We start from the raw sequence: 27,893 nt of genomic DNA, 5'->3' as shown, positions 1-27,893 counted from the left end.
TGAGAGTTTATCTGACTTTTATTGGCAGGTTATGAAACAATTTGTAAAAGAAGAAATAAAGTCTGTTTCCATTTGAACTGAGAGCCAACAACATTTCCTGAGCAGAGGAAGCAGCGTCTGTATGTCCTCCTCTGAAATTGAAAAGTTATTTGGAGTCAGGACAGCTGGATAACTGCAGTTCCAGAGCGAGGTCGTCCAGCTGTTTGATGTACTCGTGACAATCCGGAGAGCTACAGTCTGTGGGCCACAGCTCCACCAGCGCCTCCGAGTCCATAGGAAGGCGATACCTGCGGGGCAGAACACACAGCGCCGCTCAGAGTTGCATCAGACCCGAAGGACTACAGGTGAGGGAGTGATAGAGAGACACTCACGTTAAGCCACTGCTGAGAGTGACCTCTGACCCGCTGGCTCCCAACACCAGGTACTGTTTGTTGTTCTGGATGTCAACAGCACTGCAGGTGATCTTTCTTATGATCTCTACCTGTGTCCCTGAACTCACCGCCTCGAACTCTGCAACACACAGGAAGAGGAAACACAAAGTAACACAACCTGTACTCAGATACTTTACTCTATTACAGTATGTACATTAAGTATGTAATCAGCCACTAAAATCTGTCATAATGAAAATCATAAAAATGTTTCCACTAATCACGACTGTCTCTCCTTTTCCTGGGATTTACATTCATACACTGATATTTATGGCAGGGAAGGTTTCTTATAAAATGTGTAAAATGTTGTTAATAACTATAAAATAGACTTTAAATGATTCTGGCTATTCAAACTAATGCAAAGACATCAGACTGCACTCATTCATGTCCCATTAATGCATGTTACTAACTTCACTTCTTCCCCGGAGTTCTTGTGCTTTCTCGTCTCGCAGGTTCTTATCGATCCTGGTGGAGCCTCCTGCCATGGTCCTGCTAGATTGCCATTGCCAATACTGTTGTTGCTGTGCACCTGTCTGTCTGTCTGTCTGTCTCTCTCTCTCTCTCTCACCCCAACTGGTCGAGACAGACGACCACCCACCTAGAGCCGGAGGATCTGTCCTAGGTTTCTGCCTTTTAACAGGCAGTTTTTCCTTGCCCTTGTCTCCAAGGTCTTGCTCATGGTGGTACTGTTGGGTCTCTGTAAATAATGTTATAAGGAGTTCGGTCTAGACCTGCTCTATTTGAAAAGTGTCCTGAGATAACTTCTGTTAGGAATTGGCGCTATACAAATAAAATTGAATTGAATTGAATTGAATTCTCTCAGCGCCCTCCAGCGTACCTGTAACCAGCTAAATGTACTTAAAGCATTAAAAGTAGATGAATGTCCTCAGTGACTGTTACTGTTTATATACAGAGGAGGTTCCTGAAGTGAAAGAACACGTACTGTAAATGTAAAACCTGCAGGTAAAAGTAAAAGTTCTCATTCTTAACTCAACAAAAGTGATAAAATAAAGGCACAGAAATGTACTTAAAGTATAAAACTTCAATGTTTAGAAGTATAAAGTACTCTCTGTGTCTCTGAAGGATGTTTCAACAACTGTTTCTGTGTAAATCTGAAACTACAGACCGGGTGGAGTCTCCCTCTCTGTCCTGTGTGATATGAACCGGTCTTTATGTTGCCAACCCACGGCGGCTGCAGCAAAGACTCAACCTACCAGCTTTTACAATTCACACTTATATTTATATAGTTCATTAAAGGAGGAGAAAACTTGTTCCCACAGTGTGTGTGATTATGAAGGCGTCACACGCTGTCACACTGACCTTTTCCTTTGTTCTTCAGGACCTCAACTACGGTGGCTTTGTAGGTCATAAAGTCTCCTTCTGCTGCTGCAGACGTCACTGTCACCTTGTAGGCTGCAGAGAGACGCAGTGAGAGTTACTAACACACATCAGACTGACCTTACATCCACCTGCAGCTCCCACTTTCTCACCGTATCGGATGTACGCCCGGCAGATCTCATCGAGGCGTTTGTCTACAGTCAGAGTCAAATCATTGGTTCCTCTGTAGGTGGCGCATGCAGCTAAACAACAACAACAACAACAACAACAACGTATACAGTGTTACAACAGACGTACAACACGTAACATCAACATCATCATCATCATCACAACACGTAACACCACACGAAATCTGACATCAGCCAATCAGAAGACAGACGTTACCTGTCATGCACTGACACTGGTCGCCCACACAGAGGCGCTGCAGAGCCTGCTCCTGGTAGGAGAACAGTTTGGTGCACATGCTGCCTGCAGGAGAACACATAGTGAGTCCACTGACACCTTTTATAAACCACCAGAGCTCACACTGAATATCTCCTGCTGACGGCTCTGATCAATAAGGTTTGAGAGCTCAGAGGCAGGAAGGAGTGTGTGTTGTAATCTTTAGATTGAACATGATACATCAGTTTTTATCTCTTCCTGGCCTTAACAGGCTTCCATATATCTGATAAAGACTACAAGTCCCAGCATGCATGGCGGGTCACGACTCTCACCTCTGTCCTGAGGCTCATAGACGCTAAACAGGGACTCGCTGGCCCCGGTCACCCTGAACCTGGTCCTGATCCGAAAACCAACACACAGGAAGACTTCTGAGGGCACCTAGCAACCAGACAGGAAGTTATCATAGGGAGCCTAGCAACCAGACAGGAAGTTATCATAGCACAGAGACAAATCAAACAAAAATGACTAATATGGGAAAACTCTGGAATTACGTCACAAATCACATAAACTTTAGGAACATTAAGGCTTTTTTATAATATTTGATTTTACAGAACAATAATTGTTATGTTGTTGTTACGTATTGTATGTTCTCAGATTTTCAGTGTAAGGATGTTTGCAGTGGACTTTGAAGCTGTTTGTGTTACTCACAGTGTCCATATAAATGACCACAGTGTTTCCCTGGAGCTCGTAGTGGGAGATGATCGGCTCGTCTGTGTCTCTGAACTGTAAAACAACAAATCAGTTCCAGTATGGACGTATAAATGCTCTATCTGGTATTATAATAGCTATATCTCCTGTATAATATGTTAATATCTCCTGTATAATATGTTAATATCTCCTGTATAATATGTTAATATCTCCTGTATAATATGTTAATATCTCCTGTATAATATGTTAATATCTCCTGTATAATATGTTAATATCTCCTGTATAATATGTTAATATCTCCTGTTTAAATACTATATTTGGTGTGCTGCTTTAAAAGAGTGACAGTATTCGTTTTCACTCTTTCATTCACTCTGTTTCTGGTTTTAAAGCTCACCTGTTTCAGATCCTCCAGGTAAGCATCTACACCTGTCGGCAGCTGGATCTTCATCAGTGTCTGCGTGGACTCTGTCAGCAGCTCGTTAGGAGGAGGTTTGTACCTGAAACATCACATTTCACATTTCACAGGTCTGAAAAAGCCTCCAGGTAAGAAGATAAATGCTTTAATATTCATGCTGAATGTGTAACGTTGGGTAATATCTGAGTGGCGGCTGACTCAGCACGCCGTCCACTCATCAGCACGCTGTCGGTTTCTTACTTTGCACAGGCGACCAAGTGAGGAGACCGCAGACTGGGATCTGAGGAGGAGAAGAAGACATGTACTCTGGTGACAGACAGACAGACAGACAGGCAGGCAGGCAGGCAGACAGACATATAGGCAGACAGACAGACAGGCAGGCAGGCAGACAGATAGACAGATAGACAGACAGACAGGCAGGCAGGCAGGCAGGCAGGCAGACAGACAGACAGACAGACAGGCAGGCAGGCAGGCAGACAGACAGATACAACATGCACCAATGTCTGTACTTCTTGAGGAGACGGCCCCTCTAACATCCTGATCTATATAAGATGATATTAGAGAGTATTTTTATATTATATTCTTTATCTAATTAAATACTTTAATTATCTCAATAATGTTATATAACATATAATATATATATATATAATAATAATGTTATATAACATATAATAAATAAATATATATATAATAATAATGTTATATGTTAAAGAGTTTGGTCTAGACCTGCTCTATTTGAAAAGTGTCCTGAGATAACTTCTGTTATGAGTTGGCGCTATACAAATAAAATTGAATTGAATTGAATTGAATTAGATAAAATATAATAAATATATATATAATAATAATGTTATATAACATATAATAAATAAATATATATAATAATAATGTTTTAACATATTATATATATTATATATAATAATGTTATATAACATTAATACTTATTATTATATTTATCTACATTATTATATATATATATATATATTAAATAATATATAGTAATAATGTTATATAACATATAATAAATAAATATATATATAATAATAATGTTATATAACATATAATAAATAAATATATATATAATAATAATTTTATATAACATATAATAAATAAATATATATATATATATAATAATGTCATATAACACACACACATATATATATATATATATATATATATATATATAGTAATAATGTTCAGTTTGTGTTATTTATTATTAAGTAATAACTTTATATTATTATAAATTATTATTATTAACTAATATGGGAGACTGTGAGTAGATATGAGGACTTACTGGTGTCGGGGCCCGCCACCTCTATGCTGATATCAAAGTTACATGACCCTGAGGACGTGGTGGTCTCGTAGTAAACCGTCTTCATCTGGAAAGACAGCGAGGGACAGTCAAAGTGCATTCTGGGAGTTAAATGTGAGACAGTTCACTGTGTTCAACCCACTTTCACTACCGACACGCCCGACCCGTAACCCTTCACGGTGATGACGCCATTCGTCACCTGGGAGAACAAGCAGGAACATGGTTATTAACCACAGCAGACCTGTCTCTGTCTCCTGAGTCTGTCTCACTGTCCTCCACCTGTCTCGCCCTAACCTCCATGGGCGAGACGACAGTTCTGCCTGTCTGGCTGAGCTGGACTCTCTTCTCTTCTCCCGTCTTCTGGTTGTGGACGCTGATCTGCTGATTGAGGGCGGATCGAGTGACGACACCACTGTACTCTGTGACCGCCTCCATGGTCAGCACGGTGTCCTGAGAGACAGACAGGCAGAGAGAGAGAGAGAGACAGAGAGAGAGAGAGAGACAGACAGGTGGACAGAGAGAGACAGGCAGACAGAGAGAGAGACAGGCAGACAGTTACTCAAGAAATGTATATAACATATTACATATTACTCCCTGCTAACAGTAATTAGTTACACTACTAGTTATATTGCCTTCTGTTACTCCAACACAAAACACAGTTTAGTTTGTTAAAATCAAAGTAATCGAATATTTCCAGCTGCTGAATGCTGTAACCAATTACTTTTGTTGACTTGATTACTGTAATGTGATTACTGTAATAATAATAAAATGAATATGATGTTAAATTGATGTATTTTATTATAACAGAAAGCAGAACTTTATATTCAATATGTAACATAACAACAGAATGAGTGTGTGTGTGTGTGTGCGTGCGTGTCTGTGTGTGTGTGTGTGTGTGTGTGTGTCTGTGTGTGTCTGTGTGTGTGTGTATGTGTGTGTGTGTGTCTGTGTGTGTCTGTGTGTGTGTGTGTGTGTGTGTGTGTGTGTGTGTGTCTGTGTCTGTGTGTACCTGTATGGAGTAGAAACCCTGTCCGTAGTGCTGATCCTGGGTCAGCCAGGACAGGATGGGGTTGGCGTATTGGGTCCTCACCTTTAACACAAAACAATAATCAATAACCAATAATATTGATTATTGATCTCATTCAACCTGTAAAGTTAAACAGTGAGTTAAACAGTTCTCATAAGATACCTTGGGAGGCAAAGGCATGTGTGTGAATGTGTGTGAAAGAGTGAATGTGTGTGAATGTGTGTGAAAGAGTGAATGTGTGTGAAAGAGTGAATGTGTGTGAAAGAGTGAATGTGTGTGAATGTGTGTGAAAGAGTGAATGTGTGTGAAAGAGTGAATGTGTGTGAATGTTTGTGAAAGAGTGAATGTGTGTGAAAGAGTGAATGTGTGTGAATGTGTGTGAAAGAGTGAATGTGTGTGAAAGAGTGAATGTGTGTGAATGTGTGTGAAAGAGTGAATGTGTGTGAAAGAGTGAATGTGTGTGAATGTGTGTGAAAGAGTGAATGTGTGTGAAGGTGATGTGTAATTGTTAGAGTGAATGTGTGTGAAAGAGTGAATGTGTGTGTAGTCTAAAGAGCTTTGAGTGGTCGGAAGACTAGAAAGGAAACTATGTAAGTACAGGTCCATTTACCTTTCAGATTATTTTATATAATATAATAATTATCGCATTATTTTATATAATAAATATAATATAATACAATAATTATCCTATTATTTTATAAAAAATATAATATAATATAATATAATAATTATCACATTGTTTTATATAATAAATATAATATAATATAATAATTATTACATTGTTTTATATAATATAATATAATAATTATCACATTGTTTTATATAATAATATAATATAATATAATAATTATCACATTATTTTATATAATAAATATAATATAATATAATAATTATTATATAAAATAATATAATAATTATTATATTATTTTATATAATAAATATAATATAATAATTATCACATTATTTTAGTGCGGTTTTGCTTTGTGTAAATTAATAATTTCTACAACAGCTGATTGAATCGCTGTTTGAACCAGTAATTCATTAATAATCTGTCTAATAATAATTAATATTAACTGTAAATGAACACTGGCTGTGGTCAGAGGTCTAATATTGTCGCCCTGTAGCTCGCCACGTTCCCAGGCGGCGCCTGTGGGTTCAGGTTCGAGTCCAACCTGTCTATGTCCAGCTGTCCTTTCACAATAAAACAGTGTGTAAATATGTGTACCAGGAACCACACCAGTGATGTCACGGCGTACACGTCTACATCACGGCAGCCTGGCGAAAGATAAACCGCCGGAGGTCAGTGAAGAAGAAGAAGAAGAAGAAGAAGAAGAAGAAGAAGAAGAAGAAGAAGAAACAGGAAGTAGCAGGACCTTGCGCAGCGCAGTCAGCAGGACGAACGCCGTGGTCTCCACCGTCAGACCGCTGGACTCATCAGGTTTTATCCAATCACCTTTCACACTCGACTCCTGCCAGTACCGGAGGGTGGTGGGGGGGCCTGCTCACACACACACACACACACGCACACACATTTACAACATTACGCATTTTTAACATCATTTATCATTTCATTAATTTTCTCTCATACAGACATTATCTGCTGCAAAAATCAACGACACAAAACTGACTGAATAAAACTACAACCTGAATAAAACTACAACCTGAATAAAACTACAACCTGAATGAAACTACAACCTGAATGAAACTACAACCTGAATAAAACTGCAACCTGAATAAAACTGCAACCTGAATAAAACTGCAACCTGAATAAAACTGCAACCTGAATAAAACTACAACCTGAATAAAACTACAACCTGAATAAAACTACAACCTGAATAAAACTGCAACCTGAATAAAACTACAACCTGAATGAAACTACAACCTGAATAAAACTACAACCTGAATAAAACTACAGTCTTTATGTGAAGGTAAATGTAAAACTTCCCACCGTTCTCTCGACTCTCTCTTTCTAGAGTGTTGTACAAATCGGACGCCTCCGCACTGTAGACGTCATGAAGGGTCAGAGCGTAGGTCGCCACCGCACGCACATACACACTCTTCACTTGAGAGGCATGCTGGGAAATGTAGTCTGCTGCAGACGTCATGCTGTTCTCTTGGTACTGAGAGAGAAGAGGATGAAAGGAGGGGAGATGCAGAGAGGGATTAAAGGAGGAAGAGGAGGATTAAAGGAGGAAGAGGAGGATGTTCTCACTTGCAGTTGCAGCCTTTGGTCCCTGATCCTCGTTGCTTTGTGTAACGCGATCAGAACGATGGACGTCAGATACACTGAGCGCACGGTCGCATCCGTCCCCTCAACCTGCAGCCAATCAGAGAACAGTAAAGGTCTGAACATCAAATGTTCAGTGAGGAAGAGGAGGAACAGGAGGAAGAGGAGTGCTGCTGACCATCAGTTTGTTGGGTCTAAAGAATGATTTGTCTGTGAAGGATCCGTCCGTCTGCTGAGCTCTGCGGATCAACCAGTCCACTGACTCCAATAGAGACTCTCGGTACTGACGGTCCAGATTCCGGTCGTCCTGAGGTCAAAACACGTTAAAGAAAAAACAACGTTAAAGAGAAAACAACGTTAAAGAGAAAACAACAACGTTAAAGAGAAAACAACGTTAAAGAGAAAACAACGTTAAAAAGAAAAACACAACAATGTTAAAGAGAAAACAACGTAAAAGAGAAAACAACGTAAAAGAGAAAACAACGTTAAAGAGAAAACAACAACGTTAAAGAGAAAACAACAACGTAAAAGAAAAACGCGAAAACGTTAAAGAAAAAACATGTTGTCATAGAAAGTGGGCGTGGTTTCATTCCATCCAATCCCAAACAAGAATCGTCAGCAATCTGAAATGTTGTGTTTTGCCCCTCAGGGCCACCGTACCCCAGAGATCACTGCATCCACCACAGACAGAGTCTTCACCGCCAGAGCTGTCAGCCTGAGACGGGAGGGCAGGGGACACAGGGGGGACACAGGGGGGGACACAGGGGGCAGTCAGAGAGACAGATACGAACACTAGATGGAGCCAGTAGAATGTTATTCTTATGGCTCATTATTAATGTGCAGCTTTAATTAGTTTGAACAGCAGCTAACTGCTAATGTAGCTGCCGTTAGCAGCGGTGAAACAACTGTTGGATGAAATGTACTGAAGACTTTAGTGTGTTCAGACCAGGTGCTGGATTCCCTCCGGACCCAGTTGGTGTAGCTTCCGTCTTGCAGTCTGTATGAGCTGATACTGACCAGACCTGCACACACACACACACACAGACACACAGACACACACACACACACACACACACACACACACACACAGACACACACACACACACACACACACAGACACAGACACTCACACACAGACACACACACACACACACACACAGACACAGACACACGCACACAAAGACACACACACACACACACAGACACACACACACACACACACACACACACACAGACACACACACACACACACACACAGACACACACACACACACACACACACACACACACACACACAAACACAGACAGACAGACAGACACACACACACAGACACACAGACACACACACACACACACACAAACACAGACAGACAGACAGACAGACAGACACACACACACACACACACACACACACACACACACACACACACACACACACACACACACACACACACACAGACACACACAGACACACACACACACACACACACACACACAGACACACACACACACACACACACACACACACACAGACACACACACACACAGACAGACAGACACACAGATACACACACAGACACACACACACACACACACACACACACACACACAGTGAATGAACAGCACATTAACACCCTCAGGGTACCATCACTGTCTCTCCAGCGCCCCCTCACCCTCTCTGATCGTCCGAACCACAGCTGCTGAGCTCTGCTGGATGTTGTCTCCCAGGAGGTCCCAGCGCCGCGTTGTCTCCAGGAACTGGTACACCTCGGCCAGCAGGAGGACTTTGTAGATCTCAGACTCTCCTGACCCGGACGGGAGGTTGATGAGCTTTTTCAGTTCTTCGGGTTTGAGCACCACCTTCACGACGTCACCAAGAACCTCACCTGGTACATAAGACGCACAGAACATATGTAGTTACACTGTTAGACCACGGGGGAGGGGGGGGTCTGAGCATTGTGCTACATTAGCTTTCTAACAGCACAATCAGACAATGGCTGTGTCTCATTCCGCACACACTTATGTTAGAACACTTACCGGAAATGACGAGCGGGATGAGAGTGACGAACGCAACACACATGAACACGATTTTCCAGCTCGCCAAAAATATATGATGGCTTTTGTTTACAAACATAGAGTAGTGTCCATCATTTCACACTGAATTTTTTTTACCGTTTTTAGGTGGTCATCCGGGTACTTTCAGTGCACTGACTTTTTGTGTTATCTACACTATATACTTAAAACTAAGTGTTTGAAGTGTGCAATGAGACACAGCCAATATGTTCCACTAGCTTAGCAGTAATGTTAGCTTTGACTTTGGACTCTGTGTTGGACTCTGTGTTGTGGACTCTGTGTTGGACTCTGTGTTGTGGACTCTGTGTTGGACTCTGTGTTGGACTCTGTGTTGGACTCTGTGTTGTGGACTCTGTGTTGGACTCTGTGTTGTGGACTCTGTGTTGGACTCTGTGTTGGACTCTGTGTTGTGGACTCTGTGTTGTGGACTCTGTTGGACTCTGTGTTGGACTCTATGTTGTGGACTCTGTGTTCCTACAGCAGATGTCTATCTGACAGTGCTGTAGCTAAATTTAAGGAGGAGATTCCTTCAGTGTTTAATTCAATTCATTTAATTAATTAACTTTCACTGTTATGCAGATGATACGCAGTTATATCTATCGATCAGGCCCGATGAAATTAATCAATTATCTAAATTACAAACATGTCTTAAGGACATAAAATCCTGGATGACCTGCAATTTTCTGATGTTAAACTCAGAAAAAAACAAAATTCTTGTTCTTGGCCCCAAAAACCTTAGAGACTCACTGTCTAAAGATATAGTTACTCTAGATGGCATTAACTTGGCCTCTAGCACCACTGTCAGGAATCTTGGAGTTATCTTTGATCAGGATTTGTCATTTAACTCCCACATGAAGCAGACCTCTAGGACTGCCTTCTTTCATTTACATAATATTACAAAAATTAGACACATACTATCACAGACAGATGCAGAAAAACTAATCCATGCATTTGTTACTTCAAGGCTGGATTACTGCAACTCTTTATTATCAGGTTGCCCCAATAAGTCCATTAAAACGCTCCAATTAATTCAGCTCCTCCTCACCTATACAGCTCTTCATGGTCAGGCCCCTTCATATCTTAAAGAGCTCATAGTACCCTATTACCCCACTAGAACACTACGTTCTCTGAATGCTGGGCTACTTGTGGTTCCTATAGTCTCTAAAAGTAGAACAGGAGCCAGAGCCTTCAGTTACCAAGCTCCTCTCCTGTGGAACCAGCTTCCAGTTGTGGTTCGGGAGGCAGACACCCTCACCACATTCAAGAGTAGGCTTAAGACATTCCTCTTTGATAAAGCTTATAGTTAGGGCTGGATCAGGTGAGTCCTGAACCATCCCTTAGTTATGCTGCTATAGGCCTAGACTATCGGGGGATTTCCCATGGTGCACTGAGCTCCTCTCTTCCTCTCTCTTTCTGCACTCATTCATGTCCCATTAATGCATGTTACTAACTTCACTTCTTCCCCGGAGTTCTTGTGCTTTCTCATCTCGCAGGTTCTTATCGATCCTGGTGGAGCCTCCTGCCATGGTCCTGCTAGATTGCCATTGCCAATACTGTTGTTGCTGTGCACCTGTCTGTCTTTCTGTCTGTCTGTCTCTCTCTCTCTCTCTCTGTCTCTCTCTGTCTGTCTCTCTCTCTCTCTCACCCCAACTGGTCGAGGCAGACGACCACCCACCTAGAGCCAAAGGATCTGTCCTAGGTTTCTGCCTTTTAACAGGCAGTTTTTCCTTGCCCTTGTCGCCAAGTGCTTGCTCATGGTGGTACTGTTGAATTGGCGCTATACAAATAAAATGTAATTGAATTGTGTTGTGGACTCTGTGTTGGACTCTGTGTTGTGGACTCTGTGTTGGACTCTGTGTTGGACTCTGTGTTGTGGACTCTGCGTTGGACTCTGTTTGGACTCTGTGTTGTGGACTCTGTGTTGGACTCTGTGTTGTGGACTCTGTGTTGGACTCTGTGCTGTGGACTGCTAACGTAAGCTAGTGTTGCCCACTGTTGGCACTGTAGGGAAGCGGAGAGAGAAGGCACTCGGGAGCATAAAGGTCACAACCTTTGACCCTCGTCCCTACATAGAGACACATAGAGATCAGTCCACAGGCAGCAGAGGAACAAAGCTACACTACAACCTGTTCACTCTCTGCTGATCACAAACATACCATTGATAGTCAGCAGTCTGCCCACAGGTGTTTTGGGAACGATGTTGGCCGGCAGGTAGTTGTTTAGCACCACTGTCGTCTTCTCTGAACCTACAGGAACACGGCAGAGACTTCAGCAAACACTGAGCTGTTAACCTCACACAGATCCTGGTAATGTAGATCAGTAAATGTACCGTAGATTCCCCGTGGGTCGAGTCTCCCTCCAGTAAACTGCTCCTTCATCACTCCTTCAGGCTGAAAACAACCAACAGAAAAGGTGATGATGGTATCAAACAGCACCTGTTTCACATTGTTGATTTACTTAGTTACTGCTAGCTACGGAAAGTTCACCTTTAAACCTAATTCAGATGATAAAATGAGTAAAACACAACAAAATGACAATTTATGTCAATAAAAAAAATAAAAAAGTAAATAATTATGTGAAAGATGGATGAATGAACTACCCACATGGTTAAATAGCTCTGGCCCAACAGATACAGTAATAGATTATTAATTCCTCCTCAAAGTTGCAACAGTTAACGCAAATTTAACCAATCAATCGAGTTTCCTGCGAGTTTTCACCCACAGATAGAGATACACTATAATTAATTAACCATCAGGTTCAGTTCTTTTAACAAACCAAATTGAATGAAGATCTGAAGCCAATTACAGTCTGAATCTCTCAGTATTGTTAACTAGCTGATCTGACCTCCGCAATATGGCGACCACGCAGACGTCTAGAGGCTAAAGTCATTGAGGCATTTATCAATCGTAGCAAAACAGTTGCCTTCAATTTTTAAGGAATTATACAGAAATATCACTTACTGCCTTTATTAGAGATTTGTGAGCAGACAGATGATAAGACATGAGGACAGAAAGATGTAACAGTGGTTCCCTATAAGATTATTTTCTTATTCAGGTATGAATTAAAATGAGAAAACATCCATCAAGCTGCATTTTCATATTAATATTTCACATGTTTCACATATTCAAACCAAATGTAGTTCAGTTGAAGCCAAAATCTCTGAGTCTGTTTTGGTGTTTCTATCTTCAGTTTATCCTCCGTTCATCCAATACGCACCACCACTCGTAGCTTCTTCACCAGGACGTCTTTCAGTCCTTCCCGTGTCCTCAGGGTGAAGGTCAGGGTGTGTTCTCCAGGCTCCAGGCCCAGAACACTGAAGGTCACCCTCCCCACACCTTTCGCAGCCAGGCGGCTCCAGGTGCAGGCGGTGGAGTGCAGCCCCGCCTGCCCGGCTACCGGCTGGGACTGCAGCAGGCACAGCTCCGGACCGACCGTCAACGTCACACAGTACTGAGGAGGAAACAGGAAGGAGGAGACAGGAGGGAGGAAACAGGAAGGAGGAAACAAGATGGAGGAAACAGGAAGGAGGAAACAAGATGGAGGAAACAGGAAGGAGGAAACAGGAAGAAGGAACCAGGTGGAGGAAACAGGAAGAAGGAAATAAGATGGAGGAAACAGGAAGGAGGAAACAGGATGAAGAGAGGAACATAAAATAGTCTTCAAACATTAAAACAATCGTTATTGTGTGTGCACTCCATAACCACAGCTCCCAGCAGGCTTTGACAGCGAGCCCCTGGCAGAGAATCATGGGATATGTAGTTGCCAGTGGTGCGTACCCGGATGCTGTCAGCCTGCTGGTTGTACACTGAGCCTTTCAGCTCCAGCTGTTCTCCTCGGACCACCTGATAAGGCAGCGGGACGTCCACACTGAGCGGCAGACTGACCGACACCTTCACCGGCTCTGCAACACAAATACCTGGAGGACAGACACAGTTCACACACCTGAAGTCCAGCAACAACTTCCTTCTAACTTCCTGTCTGAACAGGAAGTGGGAGTGTGTTGCATTGTGTTGATCAAATTAAAGAAGAAAATAGGAGAGAACAGGAAGAGGGAGGAGTGGTTCGAGGAAGTAGAGATACTGACCGTTCTGGAACATGCCGACGGCTTTGATCTCCCAGGTGGTGAGAGAGTCTGGTAGAGGTCTGATGGCCGACATCTGGCCCGATCTGAAGACACACAGTATAATAGTATAATATTTCTCTCTGAATTAAAATAATATATATAAAATAGGGATTCAGTGACATCTTGTGGTGTAACTCAGCCATTGTGAGGGAGAAACTGTATCTAGATGTCAGTTCCGGGCTACTGTAGTAAAAAAACACGGCGGCTGCCACGGGAGACGACTCGCGGTTTGTTACAATAAATACAGAACTAGAGACTCGGGTGTGTTTGATTTGGTCACCTGACGCGCTGCACCTCCCACATCCAGCTCTCTGGAAAGGAGCTCCGCACCAGAGAGGGAACCAGGTCGAAGTCCGCACCCAACTCTGGACACACACACACACACACAAACACACATACACACACACAAACACACAGACACACACACACACAGACACACGCACACAGACACACGCACACACACACACACACACACACACACACACACACACACACACACACACACACACACAGTGTTACAGTAATGTGATGACCAATAACAGTTTGTGTTGTTGTTTGTTTGCACTGACCGTGGCGTCCCAGGACGAGGTTGTTGTCCTGGTCCAGTTGTTGTTGGACAAACTCGCAGCACTCTCTGAAGACCTGCTGGCAGCGAGGATATTTATGATACCTCTGCAAGGCAAACTGAAGACAGGTCACGCTCTTCGGGATGTACTTCATGCCCAGTTCACAGCACGCCTTCAACGAACCGTAACGCTGAGCTGGACAGAGAGACACACTGTTGTTTACTGTTTACTGTTGTTTACTGTTACTGTCTACTGTTGTTTACTGTTTACTGTTGTTTACTGTTACTGTCTACTGTTTACTGTTTACTGTTACTGTTGTTTACTGTTTACTGTTGTTTACTGTTACTGTCTACTGTTTACTGTTGTTTACTGTTACTGTCTACTGTTTACTGTTTACTGTTGTTTACTGTTACTGTCTACTGTTTACTGTTACTTTTGTTTACTGTTACTGTCTACTGTTACTGTTGTTTACTGTTTACTGTTGTTTACTGTTACTGTCTACTGTTTACTGTTTACTGTTTACTGTTGTTTACTGTTACTGTCTACTGTTTACTGTTACTGTTGTTTACTGTTTACTGTTGTTTACTGTTACTGTCTACTGTTTACTGTTACTGTTTACTGTCTACTGTTTACTGTTACTGTTGTTTACTGTTTACTGTTGTTTACTGTTACTGTCTACTGTCTACTGTTTACTGTTACTGTTGTTTACTGTTTACTGTTGTTTACTGTTACTGTCTACTGTTTACTGTTACTGTTGTTTACTCTTACTGTTTACTGTTACTGTTGTTTACTCTTACTGTAGACAACATATCAACAAACAACTCGAACAAGAAGTCAATTACAACATGTGATGAACAACACACAAACAATAGACCAATCTCTAACCTCCCCTTCCTCTCTAAGATTCTGGAGAAAGTAGTCGCCAAAGAGTTGTGTGACTTTCTACATAACAATAGTTTATTTGAGGATTTTCAGTCAGGATTTAGAGTTCATCACAGCACAGAGACAGCTCTGGTTAAAGTTAATAATGACCATCTGATTGCTTCTGACAATGGACTTGTCTCTGTACTTGTATTATTAGATCTTAGTGCTGCATTTGACACCATTGACCATAATATTCTTTTACAGAGACTTGAGCATCAAATTGGCATTAAAGGAACCGCACTAAGCTGGTTTAAGTCATATTTATCAGATCGCTCGCAGTTTGTACATGTTAACGATGAATCCTCCATAAATACTAAAGTTAGTCATGGAGTTCCACAAGGTTCTGTACTTGGACCAATACTATTTACTTTATATATGCTCCCTTTAGGCAACATTATTAGGAATCACTCCATTAACTTTCACTGTTATGCGGATGATACGCAGTTATATCTATCGATCTAGCCCGATGAAATTAATCAATTATCTAAATTACAAACATGTCTTACGGACATAAAATCCTGGATGACCTGCAATTTTCTGATGTTAAACTAAAAAAAAAACGAAATTCTTGTTCTTGGCCCCAAAAACCTTAGAGACTCACTGTCTAAAGATATAGTTACTCTAGATGGCATTACCTTGGCCTCGAGCACCACTGTCAGGAATCTTGGAGTTATCTTTGATCAGGATTTGTCTTTTAACTCCCACATAAAGCAGACCTCTAGGACTGCCTTCTTTCATTTACGTAATATTACAAAAATTAGACACATCCTATCACAGACAGATGCAGAAAAACTAATCCATGCATTTGTTACTTCAAGGCTGGATTACTGCAACTCTTTATTATCAGGTTGCCCCAATAAGTCCATTAAAACGCTCCCAATTAATTCAGAACGCTGCAGCACGAGTACTGACAGGAACTAGAAAAAGAGATCACATCTCTCCTGTACTAGCTTCTCTGCATTGGCTCCCTGTAAAATGTAGAATAGAATTTAAAATCCTCCTCCTCACCTATAAAGCTCTTCATGGTCAGGCCCCTTCATATCTTAAAGAGCTCATAGTACCCTATTACCCCACTAGAACTCTATGTTCTCTGAATGCTGGGCTACTTGTGGTTCCTATAGTCTCTAAAAGTAGAACAGGAGCCAGAGCCTTCAGTTACCAAGCTCCTCTCCTGTGGAACCAGCTTCCAGTTGTGGTTCTGGAGGCAGACACCCTCACCACATTCAAGAGTAGGCTTAAGACATTCCTCTTTGATAAAGCTTATAGTTAGGGCTGGATCAGGTGAGTCCTGAACCATCCCTTAGTTATGCTGCTATAGGCCTAGACTATCGGGGGATTTCCCATGGTGCACTGAGCTACTCTCTTCCTCTCTCTTTCTGCACTCATTCATGTCCCTTTAATGCATGTTACTAACTCCACTTCTTCCCCGGAGTTCTTGTGCTTTCTCGTCTCGCAGGTTCTCATGGATCCTCTCGCAGGTTCTCATGGATCCTGGTGGAGCCTCCTGCCATGGTCCTGCTTGACTGCCATTGCCAATACTGTTGTTGCTGTGCACCTGTCTGTCTGTCTGTCTCTCTCTCTCTCTCTCTGTCTCTCTCTCTCTCTCTCTCTCTCAACCCAACTGGTCGAGACAGACGACCTAGACCCAAGGATCTTCCTAGTTTAGCCTTTGAAGGCAGTTTTTCCTTGCCCTTGTCTCCAAGGTCTGGCTCAGGGTGGTACTGTTGGGTCTCTGTAAATAATGTTATAAAGAGTTCGGTCTAGACCTGCCCTATTTGAAAAGTGCCATGAGATATATATACAAATAAAATTGAAAATTGAACATCTGAACAAGGTAACAGCAAGTAAACATCAACACACAAACAACCAGTGATGTATTGGATGTTATAATGAACACTGAGGGAGCTCCAGTTGTCTCACTGGACTCTTTTTATAAAACCCGGTCATACTGAGACCAGAACCACCTGCTGGAACCGTATCGGCCTCAGGACCGGCGCCGGTTCCCAGGTAAACCTCAGAGTCCCGACAGGTGGAGTCGTACCTTTCTTTGTCTTCTCCTCTTCAGTCAGAGCTCGCTTTGGACGCACCACTGCTGTACACGCTTCACCTGCACACACACACAGACACACACACAGACACACACACACACACACACACACACACACACACACACACACACACACACACACACACACACCTTCAGCCCACCAGTCTGAGCCCACTGACTGATTGATTGATTGATTGATTGATTGTTTGATTGGTTTATTGATTGGTTGACATACTGCTGGTTAATGGGTTGGCGTTGGCGTTGGTCATGAAGGTGAGGCCGGCCAATCGGAAGACGTCGGCGCTGTCTCTGCCGCCGCCTCCGCCGCAGCCCTGGTCACTCTGCTCGATGTGCCGGAGAACCTGTGGGCCACCATACATCCTGTTACTGTTGTTTCTTAGAGAGAAAATAAACACAAATAAATGTTTTTGGTGCGTTACCATGGTAACAGGGTCCCTGTAGGTGGGGCGCAGTGTGAAGAGGCCGGAGTCTACAGCAGACAGAGCCACCAGACCGTCCTGATTGGTCCGGATGTCCAGTCGGAGGTTTTCCTTCGGTTTGTAGACGCGATCCCGAAATGACACGTCAGTCTGACACACACACACACACACACACACACACACACACATTAAATACACTAAAATAACAGAATTCAGTCTTTTTATTACAAACTGAATGAAACCCTGTAAACATAGTGAGTGTGGGTATAAAATCATATTGATACAATATATTGTATCAATGGAGCCGGACTGTCCTGAATCGTGGACTAAGCTTTGAGATCTGAATAACAAAGTTGAGTCTGAGTTGTTGATCCTGTCTGTCTGTACTGAATGAAACAGACTGTAGTATTTGTGTCGTACCTGGAGTCCACTGACACACTTGTCGTTGACGTCCAGCCAGACGGAGTCAGCCACCAGCTCGGACGTCCCCTCTCCGTACAGGATGTAGTAGACCAGCAGTCTGATGGACGGGACCATGTCGGACGTCACCTCGAAGCTCAGAGTCTCTTTGTTATCGGTGGAGGTGAACTTCTTACTGCCGTAATGCACCAACTTCCCCTTCGAGAGCACCTGAGGGGACGCAGGAGTGACGCAATCAGTAACTATGGAAACAGGACTCTGAAGACGTGTCATCACCTGTGTTTTCTCACCAGGTAGCTGATGCCTTTGATGGGCACGTAGGATGGCGTGGCCGAGTACACCGCGATGTTGGAGAACTGCCCGACCTGGAGGCGGCGACCGGGCAGCGGGGGGTCGATGTACAGGTAGCGCTCGTTTGGGGAGTGATAGGCTTTCGCCTTCAGAGTTAGACTGGCCTGAGAGGCTGCTGGGAGGGCGGGGTCCGCCGTCTCAAACTGTAAACAACAGATACAACAACCAGTAAACAACAACACATAAACACCATGTAAACAAAACGTACACAACAAGCAACCATCAAGATGTAAACAAGTAATCAACATGTAAACAACAAAAACGACAACATATAAACAACAGATTATTTAATCAAATAACACATAAACAAGTAACAAAATGTAAACAAGTAGACAAAAATATGTAAACAACACAAATTTCAAGAAACGACAAATTAATGAATGAAGACTGAAAACGTTGAGTACGAAAACACCAACAAAGCAAATCCTCCTCCTCCTCCTCCCCCTCTTTCTCCCCCTCCTCCTCACCTGCAGTACTGCACTATTTCCATTACCCGGTACATTGCAGATGAAAACAGCGAGGCCGTCTGATTGGCTGACGGAGGTGTCCGGACAGGTGATTTCTGAGTTGCCCATCGCCGCGTCGACCAGCCGTCGCTCCACCAGACGAATGTTAACCCGGTTCACCGGTTTGTCCAGGTGGTCCTTCACCAGCACCTGCAGAGGAACCATCACTGTTACTCTGGAATCGATCTCACCCTGAGGTCAGCTGTACACTGCGTACTGTATGGAGCTGCTGTGCTTGCCGGCTAGTTAGCAGGCAGTTAGCTTTAGCTAGCTGTTGTGTATTAACTGTTTTACACCTGCTGACACACACCTGGACCATATAAGGAAGTCCAGGTTTGATGAAGGGGGGCGTGGACACCAGACTCAGGCTGTAAGGTGACTTGACGAACTTCACTGTAGCAAACTCCGCCTCCTGACTGATTCCACCTGAGGGACAGAGCAGAGGGCTGAGGATACCTGTGGGTGTGAGTATCACTGATGTTCACTGTGTGTGTGTGTGTGTGTGTGTGTGTACCTCCTTCCTCCTGCAGCAGGACAGCGATGTACAGGTACTTCCCTGACAGAGTGTCGAGGGTTTTTAGTCCGTCGTGTTGGGACAGGACCTTCTGCATGTTGACGGTCGTGCTCACCTCACCTGTGAAGGACAACTGAAGGACACAGAGAACGCTAACTCCAACAAAGGTAAACTGGCTGAGCAACGTGAAAAACGTTTCTCACTCTAAAATCTGCCGACATATTTCACCATGCAGTAGTGAGAGATTGGAATCGACATTAATGGTGGTTCTTACTCTCTCTCTGGTAACAGAACTGGGAATGAGAACCGGAGGATTCTTCCCGCTTACGTAGCCGAAGCGCAGGAACACCACGGCGTCAGGCACCGGAGCGCCGTGAAGATACCTGAGGAACAGGACAGGTGGTGTAATCTGCAGATAAATGAGCAGTTTGAGCTCCGACGTCAGCGAGTTCACTCACCTGGCAGAGACTGTGAAGGTAAAATGGTCGAAGCTCCCGTAGCTAATGAAGTTAGCTTCTGGTTCCATGAGGATGGAGAAACTGGGAAGAACTGACACAAAACGGATAATTTACACTTTATACTGAACTTGAAACCAGTTGGTTGAAGTGATATTTAATAAAGTTTTACCATATTCTTTAACTTCAAAGTCTGTTTTTGCTTTTGTGGTGAAATCATTGGAGTAGGAGGCTTCAATGGTCCAAATCCCCAACCTGGAATCACATTAATAACATTACACACAACCTGGAATCACATTAATAACATTACACACAACCTGGAATCACATTAATAACATTACACACAACCTGGAATCACATTAATAACATTACACACAACCTGGAATCACATTAATAACATTACACACAACCTGGAATCACATTATTAACGTTACACACAACCTGGAATCACAATATTAACGTTACACACAACCTGGAATCACATTAATTACATTACAGACAACCTGGAATCACATTAATAACATTATACACAACCTGGAATCACATTAATAACATTACACACAACCTGGAATCACATTAATAACATTACACACAACCTGGAATCACATTAATAACATTACACACAACCTGGAATCACATTAATAACATTATACCCAACCTGGAATCACCTTACTTTGGTTTAATGGGGATCTTGAAGGGGTTTTGCATGGACGGGATCCCATTGTTGACATCAATCATCTCCACCATGTCCACGATTGTGTGTAACGGGTCCTGTTGGCGACACAATCACTGAACTGAGACCTGAGATCACTTTGAGATGAGACATTGAAAGCAGTTGCTGCACTCACTCTGAAGGTCAGGAAGACGCTGCGATTGGCCGGCCGCAACTCCTGGTTCAGAGAAAACGCCCTCACTTTGACTGGACACACACACACACACACACACACACACACACGCATGAAAGTATAGCTGAAACCATTAGTCCATTAATTAATTAATAATCAACTATTTTAATAAATGTTTTAGTTATTTTTTATATTTTTAATGTTGAGGTTAGGGGTAATTCTGGATAATTGTGACAGTATTTGTCACTAATGTTTACACAGCAAACAATCGATGGATTAACGGAGGAACTAATCATTAGTTGGAGTCTGACACAAAATAGTGGTAAACGACCTCAACCTCAACTAACGACAGTAAAACCCGGCTTCTCATTCATTTCGAGTCCTTATTCAAATATTCTTGTTTCACCTCACCAACTGCCCCAAAACATTTACACAGTGTGACAGAAAAACAAGAAAGAAGAAAAGCAGCGACTTCTGTAACTTAAAATAATAAAAAAGACAGTGAGTGTTGTGCAATGGATTGTGGGACATTGAGGATCTGTGATATTTGGAGGCGTGCGCGCTCTCACCGCTCTGCAGCGGGGTGTACAGCGGTTTGTCGGTCTGGATGAACAGGAAGCCGTTGGTGCGGCTGATGGGGATCGACATGTGCTGGTTGATCTCTGGTGATCGGACGTGGAGAGTCACATGACTCACAGTTTGATCCAGCTGACCCAGGTGCAGCTGGAGAGAAGAAACAGAGAGCGGTTAAAATCTCACCCTAAAGCATCACAGCTGACCCGCTCTGTGGATCGAGTCTCACCCGGACTTTGGCGGCGGCCTGGTGGTGGTTATCGGCGTTGAGAGTCACGACTTCCTGAGCCAGAACCACATGACCTGGAGCCATGGAGGTCTTCAAGAACACGGAGACCGTCACCGGGTCCGTAAAATCAAACAGCTGCAGTACCACCGTCTCCACAGCGTCCAAATGCAGCGAGAGAGGAGCTGTAATCAGATACCTGCGGGGGGGGGACACAGCGTCTTTACTTCCTGATAGAACAGGAAGTGGTGGAACAGAACAGCGAGGGATCAATCTTTAATCCAATCAGATCAATTACACAAAGGAAGACTGTTTGAGCCTAAAGGCACGTTTACATACGAATGCTAACTATTAACCCTCACAAACCCGCTGAATGCGTTAGCTTCAATGGAATATTTAGCATTTAGCACTTTGCTGTGTGTGTCATCCCCTTTCTGTATCTGCTGCTCTTCAGCTGTCACTAACGTTAGCTCTCTGACTCGCAGCGTAACGTTAGCTCTCTGACTCGCAGCGTATCGTTAGCTCTCTGACTCGCAGCGTAACGTTAGCTCTCTCTGACTCGCAGCGTAACGTTAGCTCTCTCTGACTCGCAGCGTAACGTTAGCTCTCTGACTCGCAGCGTAACGTTAGCTCTCTGACTCGCAGCGTAACGTTAGCTCTCTGACTCGCAACGTAACGTTAGCTCTCTGACTCGCAGCGTAACGTTAGCTCTCTGACTCGCAGCGTAACGTTAGCTCTCTCTGACTCGCAGTGTATCGTTAGCTCTCTGACTCGCAGCGTATCGTTAGCTCTCTGACTCGCAGCGTAACGTTAGCTCTCTGACTCGCAGCGTAACGTTAGCTCTCTGACTCGCAGCGTAACGTTAGCTCTCTGACTCGCAGCGTAACATTAGCTCTCTGACTCGCAACGTAACGTTAGCTCTCTGACTCGCAGCGTAACGTTAGCTTTCTGACTCGCAACGTAACGTTAGCTCTCTGACTCGCAGCGTAACGTTAGCTCTCTGACTCGCAACGTAACGTTAGCTCTCTGACCTCGCAGCGTATCGTTAGCTCTCTGACTCGCAGCGTAACGTTAGCTCTCTCTGACTCGCAGCGTAACGTTAGCTCTCTGACTCGCAGCGTAACGTTAGCTCTCTGACTCGCAGCGTAACGTTAGCTCTCTTTGACTCGCAGCGTAACGTTAGCTCTCTTTGACTCGCAGCGTAACGTTAGCTCTCTTTGACTCGCAGCATAACGTTAGCTCTCTGACTCGCAGCGTAACGTTAGCTCTCTGACTCGCAGCGTATCGTTAGCTCTCTGACTCGCAGCGTAACGTTAGCTCTCTTTGACTCGCAGCGTAACGTTAGCTCTCTTTGACTCGCAGCGTAACGTTAGCTCTCTTTGACTCGCAGCATAACGTTAGCTCTCTGACTCGCAGCGTAACGTTAGCTCTCTGACTCGCAGCGTAACGTTAGCTCTCTGACTCGCAGCGTAATCGTTAGCTCTCTGACTCGCAGCGTAACGTTAGCTCTCTTTGACTCGCAGCGTAACGTTAGCTCTCTTTGACTCGCAGCATAACGTTTGCTCTCTGACTCGCAGCGTAACGTTAGCTCTCTGACTCGCAGCGTAACGTTAGCTCTCTCTGACTCGCAGCGTAACGTTAGCTCTCTGACCTCGCAGCGTATCGTTAGCTCTCTGACTCGCAGCGTAACGTTAGCTCTCTTTGACTCGCAGCGTAACGTTAGCTCTCTTTGACTCGCAGCATAACGTTAGCTCTCTGACTCGCAGCGTATCGTTAGCTCTCTGACTCGCAGCGTAACGTTAGCTCTCTGACTCGCAGCGTAACGTTAGCTCTCTGACTCGCAGCGCAACGTTAGCTCTCTGTGACTCGCAGCGTAACGTTAGCTCTCTGACTCGCAGCGTAACGTTAGCTCTCTGACTCGCAGCGTAACGTTAGCTCTCTGACTCGCAGCGTAACGTTAGCTCTCTGTGACTCGCAGCGTAACGTTAGCTCTCTCTGACTCGCAGCGTAACGTTAGCTCTCTGACTCGCAGCGTAACGTTAGCTCTCTTTGACTCGCAGCGTAACGTTAGCTGTCTCTGACTCGCAGGGTAACGTTAGCTCTCTGACTCGCAGCGTAACGTTAGCTCTCTGACTCGCAGCGTAACGTTAGCTCTCTGACTCGCAGCGTAACGTTAGCTCTCTCTGACTCGCAGCGTAACGTTAGCTCTCTCTGACTCGCAGCATAACGTTAGCTCTCTGACTCGCAGCGTAACGTTAGCTCTCTGACTCGCAGCGTAACGTTAGCTCCCTTTGACTCGCAGCGTATCGTTAGCTCTCTGACTCGCAGCGTAACGTTAGCTCCCTTTGACTCGCAGCGTAACGTTAGCTCTCTGACTCGCAGCGTAACGTTAGCTCTCTGTGACTCGCAGCGTAACGTTAGCTCTCTGACTCGCAGCGTAACGTTAGCTCTCTGACTCGCAGCGTAACGTTAGCTCTCTGACTCGCAGCGTATCATTAGCTCTCTGACTCGCAGCGTAACGTTAGCTCTCTGACTCGCAGCGTAACGTTAGCTCTCTTTGACTCGCAGCGTAACGTTAGCTCTCTGACTCGCAGCGTAACGTTAGCTCTCTTTGACTCGCAGCGTAACGTTAGCTCTCTCTGACTCGCAGCGTAACGTTAGCTCTCTGACTCGCAGCGTAACGTTAGCTCTCTGTGACTCGCAGCGTAACGTTAGCTCTCTGTGACTCGCAGCGCAACGTTAGCTCTCTCTGACTCGCAGCGTAACGTTAGCTCTCTGACTCGCAGCGCAACGTTAGCTCTCTGACTCGCAGCGTAACGTTAGCTCTCTGACTCGCAGCGTAACGTTAGCTCTCTGACTCGCAGCGTAACGTTAGCTCTCTGACTAGCAGCGTATCGTTAGCTCTCTGACTCGCAGCGTAACGTTAGCTCTCTGACTCGCAGCGTATCGTTAGCTCTCTGACTCGCAGCGTATCGTTAGCTCTCTGACTCGCAGCGTAACGTTAGCTCTCTGACTCGCAGGGTAACGTTAGCTCTCTGACTCGCAGCGTATCGTTAGCTCTCTGACTCGCAGCGTAACGTTAGCTCTCTGACTCGCAGCGTAACGTTAGCTCTCTCTGACTCGCAGCGTAACGTTAGCTCTCTGACTCGCAGCGTAACGTTAGCTCTCTGACTCGCAGCGTAACGTTAGCTCTCTCTGACTCGCAGCGTAACGTTAGCTCTCTGACTCGCAGCGTAACGTTAGCTCTCTTTGACTCGCAGCGTAACGTAAGCTCTCTGACTCGCAGCGTAACGTTAGCTCTCTCTGACTCGCAGCGTAACGTTAGCTCTCTGACTCGCAGCGTAACGTCAGCTCTCTGACTCGCAGCGTAACGTTAGCTCTCTGTGACTCGCAGCGTAACGTTAGCTCTCTGACTCGCAGCGTAACGTTAGCTCTCTTTGACTCGCAGCGTAACGTTAGCTCTCTCTGACTCGCAGCGTAACGTTAGCTCTCTGACTCGCAGCGTATCGTTAGCTCTCTGACTCGCAGCGTAACGTCAGCTCTCTGACTCGCAGCGTAACGTTAGCTCTCTGTGACTCGCAGCGTAACGTTAGCTCTCTGTGACTCGCAGCGTAACGTTAGCTCTCTGTGACTCGCAGCGCAACGTTAGCTCTCTGTGACTCGCAGCGTAACGTTAGCTCTCTCTGACTCGCAGCGTAACGTTAGCTCTCTTGACTCGCAGCGTAACGTTAGCTCTCTGACTCGCAGCGTAACGTTAGCTCTCTGACTCGCAGCGTAACGTTAGCTCTCTGACTCGCAGCGTATCGTTAGCTCTCTGACTCGCAGCGTAACGTTAGCTCTCTGTGACTCGCAGCGTAACGTTAGCTCTCTGACTCGCAGCGTAACGTTAGCTCTCTGACTCGCAGCGTAACGTTAGCTCTGTCACTGACTCTTATACCCACCCTGTATATATGCATTACATTAATGCACTCCCGTCTTCTGTACAGTTTTCCTATCTTTTCTTATCTTTCTTATTTTTATTTATCTATATTCTTTTAAAAAGTACTTTATTCTTGTGTGATTTTTGTATAACTTGTATTTTTTTGTGTGATTGTATATTTTAAGCACCAAGACAAATTCCTCGTATGTGTAAAAACCTACCTGGCAATAAATCTCCTTCTGATTCTGATTCTGATTGCAAACTGTGACTTAGACTGAAGCCTAACGTAAAGTTTATCTTGCAGAACAAAACATGTAAATATCATAAAGCTTTTAATTAGATAATATTATCTACTTGGTCAGGTTCAGGAAAAGATAATGATTTGGGGTAAAATCAGTATATTACATGTGTAACGTAGTGAAGTTATGTTCCAAACACAAAAAATATTATAATGGTGGATTTCTAATGTAAATGCACTCATAAATCATTTTTAATCTATTTAAAGTTGTGTGTTTGTACAGTGTTAATAAAGTTGTGTGTTTGTACAGTGTTAATAAAGTTGTGTGTTTGTACAGTGTTAATAAAGTTGTGTGTTTGTACAGTGTTAATAAAGTTGTGTTTGTACAGTGTTAATAAAGTTGTGTGTTTGTACAGTGTTAATAAAGTTGTGTGTTTGTACAGTGTTAATAAAGTTGTGTGTTTGTACAGTGTTAATAAAGTTGTGTGTTTGTACAGTGTTAATAAAGTTGTGTGTCTGTACAGTGTTAATAAAGTTGTGTGTCTGTACAGTGTTAATAAAGTTGTGTTTGTACAGTGTTAATAAAGTTGTGTGTTTGTACAGTGTTAATAAAGTTGTGTGTTTGTACAGTGTTAATAAAGTTGTGTGTTTGTACAGTGTTAATAAAGTTGTGTGTTCGTACAGTGTTAATAAAGTTGTGTGTTTGTACAGTGTTAATAAAGTTGTGTGTTTGTACAGTGTTAATAAAGTTGTGTGTTTGTACAGTGTTAATAAAGTTGTGTGTCTGTACAGTGTTAATAAAGTTGTGTTTGTACAGTGTTAATAAAGTTGTGTGTTTGTACAGTGTTAATAAAGTTGTGTGTTTGTACAGTGTTAATAAAGTTGTGTGTCTGTACAGTGTTAATAAAGTTGTGTGTTTGTACAGTGATAATAAAGTTGTGTGTTTGTACAGTGTTAATAAAGTTGTGTTTGTACAGTGTTAATAAAGTTGTGTGTTTGTACAGTGTTAATAAAGTTTTGTCTGTACAGTGTTAATAAAGTTGTGTGTTTGTACAGTGTTAATAAAGTTGTGTTTGTACAGTGTTAATAAAGTTGTGTTTGTACAGTGTTAATAAAGTTGTGTGTTTGTACAGTGTTAATAAAGTTGTGTGTTTGTACAGTGTTAATAAAGTTGTGTTTGTACAGTGTTAATAAAGTTGTGTTTGTACAGTGTTAATAAAGTTGTGTTTGTACTGTAATCAGACAAACAAATCTTCGCTCTGTGTTGAAATCAGTTAGTTGCTGACGTAAGCACGCGAAACATTTAGTTTCACAGGAAGACACAATGATTGGATTTTATATAAAAATACAGAGAAAGTGTTTGTAAATGTTTTTGTCAGACGTTAAATAAAGTTACAGTATTACTGGTGATTAAAGGGTTAAAAAGGATTTTTCATTTAATCTCGACTTTAAATGATTCAACATTGACTTTTGGTGTCACACAAACTCTGAGTGAAAGTTTATTTATAAAAAACAATGAATATGGGTCGTTATAACCGGGGTGGTAAAGCTGTCTCATTCAGACCCTCACAGAGTCTGTGCACGGCCCTGCACCCCCGACCCACAGCCTCCACAGACCTGCAGTGTTCAGATCATTTAGCATTAATGAGTAAAAGATGAAACAAGGTGGACTTACGATCTGGACTGGGCCTCTGTCCTCCAGCAGAGACTCCACACACACATCAGGAGGACGCACACCTTCATCCTGCCTGAAAGCACACAACTGACTGAGGAAACTGACCCACAGTTAGAGTTTACTAGCTATTGATCAACTCAGCCATCAGTGGATTCCTGTAAGTCC

General features: G+C 43.4%; 1 protein-coding gene across 2 annotated transcripts; it reads right to left on the bottom strand.

The window, feature by feature from the left end:
* On the bottom strand, positions 1 to 27,893 carry c5 (complement component 5). Of its 2 annotated transcripts, XM_051402728.1 has the most exons (43): positions 27,729 to 27,892; positions 21,900 to 22,095; positions 21,667 to 21,820; positions 21,101 to 21,171; positions 20,926 to 21,023; positions 20,425 to 20,507; positions 20,256 to 20,346; positions 20,072 to 20,180; positions 19,798 to 19,930; positions 19,594 to 19,709; positions 19,245 to 19,433; positions 18,717 to 18,920; positions 18,427 to 18,636; positions 18,007 to 18,156; positions 17,802 to 17,928; positions 17,561 to 17,626; positions 14,599 to 14,790; positions 14,310 to 14,394; positions 13,991 to 14,073; positions 13,683 to 13,822; positions 13,123 to 13,356; positions 12,236 to 12,296; positions 12,063 to 12,152; positions 9,507 to 9,719; positions 8,780 to 8,855; positions 8,494 to 8,548; positions 8,012 to 8,140; positions 7,819 to 7,923; positions 7,555 to 7,726; positions 6,980 to 7,104; positions 5,589 to 5,669; positions 4,874 to 5,029; positions 4,722 to 4,778; positions 4,562 to 4,646; positions 3,511 to 3,550; positions 3,250 to 3,352; positions 2,856 to 2,930; positions 2,480 to 2,585; positions 2,151 to 2,234; positions 1,919 to 2,008; positions 1,749 to 1,841; positions 372 to 510; positions 1 to 287 (listed from the first exon to the last, which is right to left on the bottom strand). In XM_051402728.1, exons 1-43 carry the CDS (start codon positions 27,794 to 27,796, stop codon positions 146 to 148), a joined length of 5,076 nt encoding a protein of 1,691 aa, XP_051258688.1. In that variant the 5' UTR covers positions 27,797 to 27,892; the 3' UTR covers positions 1 to 145. The 2 variants fall into 2 exon arrangements, 1 of the variants encoding a protein (XP_051258688.1); XR_007885077.1 differs by lacking the exons at positions 1 to 287; positions 372 to 510; positions 1,749 to 1,841; ... (4 more) ...; positions 3,250 to 3,352; positions 4,722 to 4,778 and having other exon boundaries at positions 4,779 to 5,029; positions 27,729 to 27,893.

This window comes from Dicentrarchus labrax, unplaced genomic scaffold, assembly GCF_905237075.1.
Source record: "Dicentrarchus labrax unplaced genomic scaffold, dlabrax2021, whole genome shotgun sequence".
Lineage (NCBI taxonomy): Eukaryota > Metazoa > Chordata > Actinopteri > Moronidae > Dicentrarchus > Dicentrarchus labrax.
Note: the sequence above shows the minus strand (reverse complement) of the source record. Positions and strands in the feature narration are given on the sequence as shown.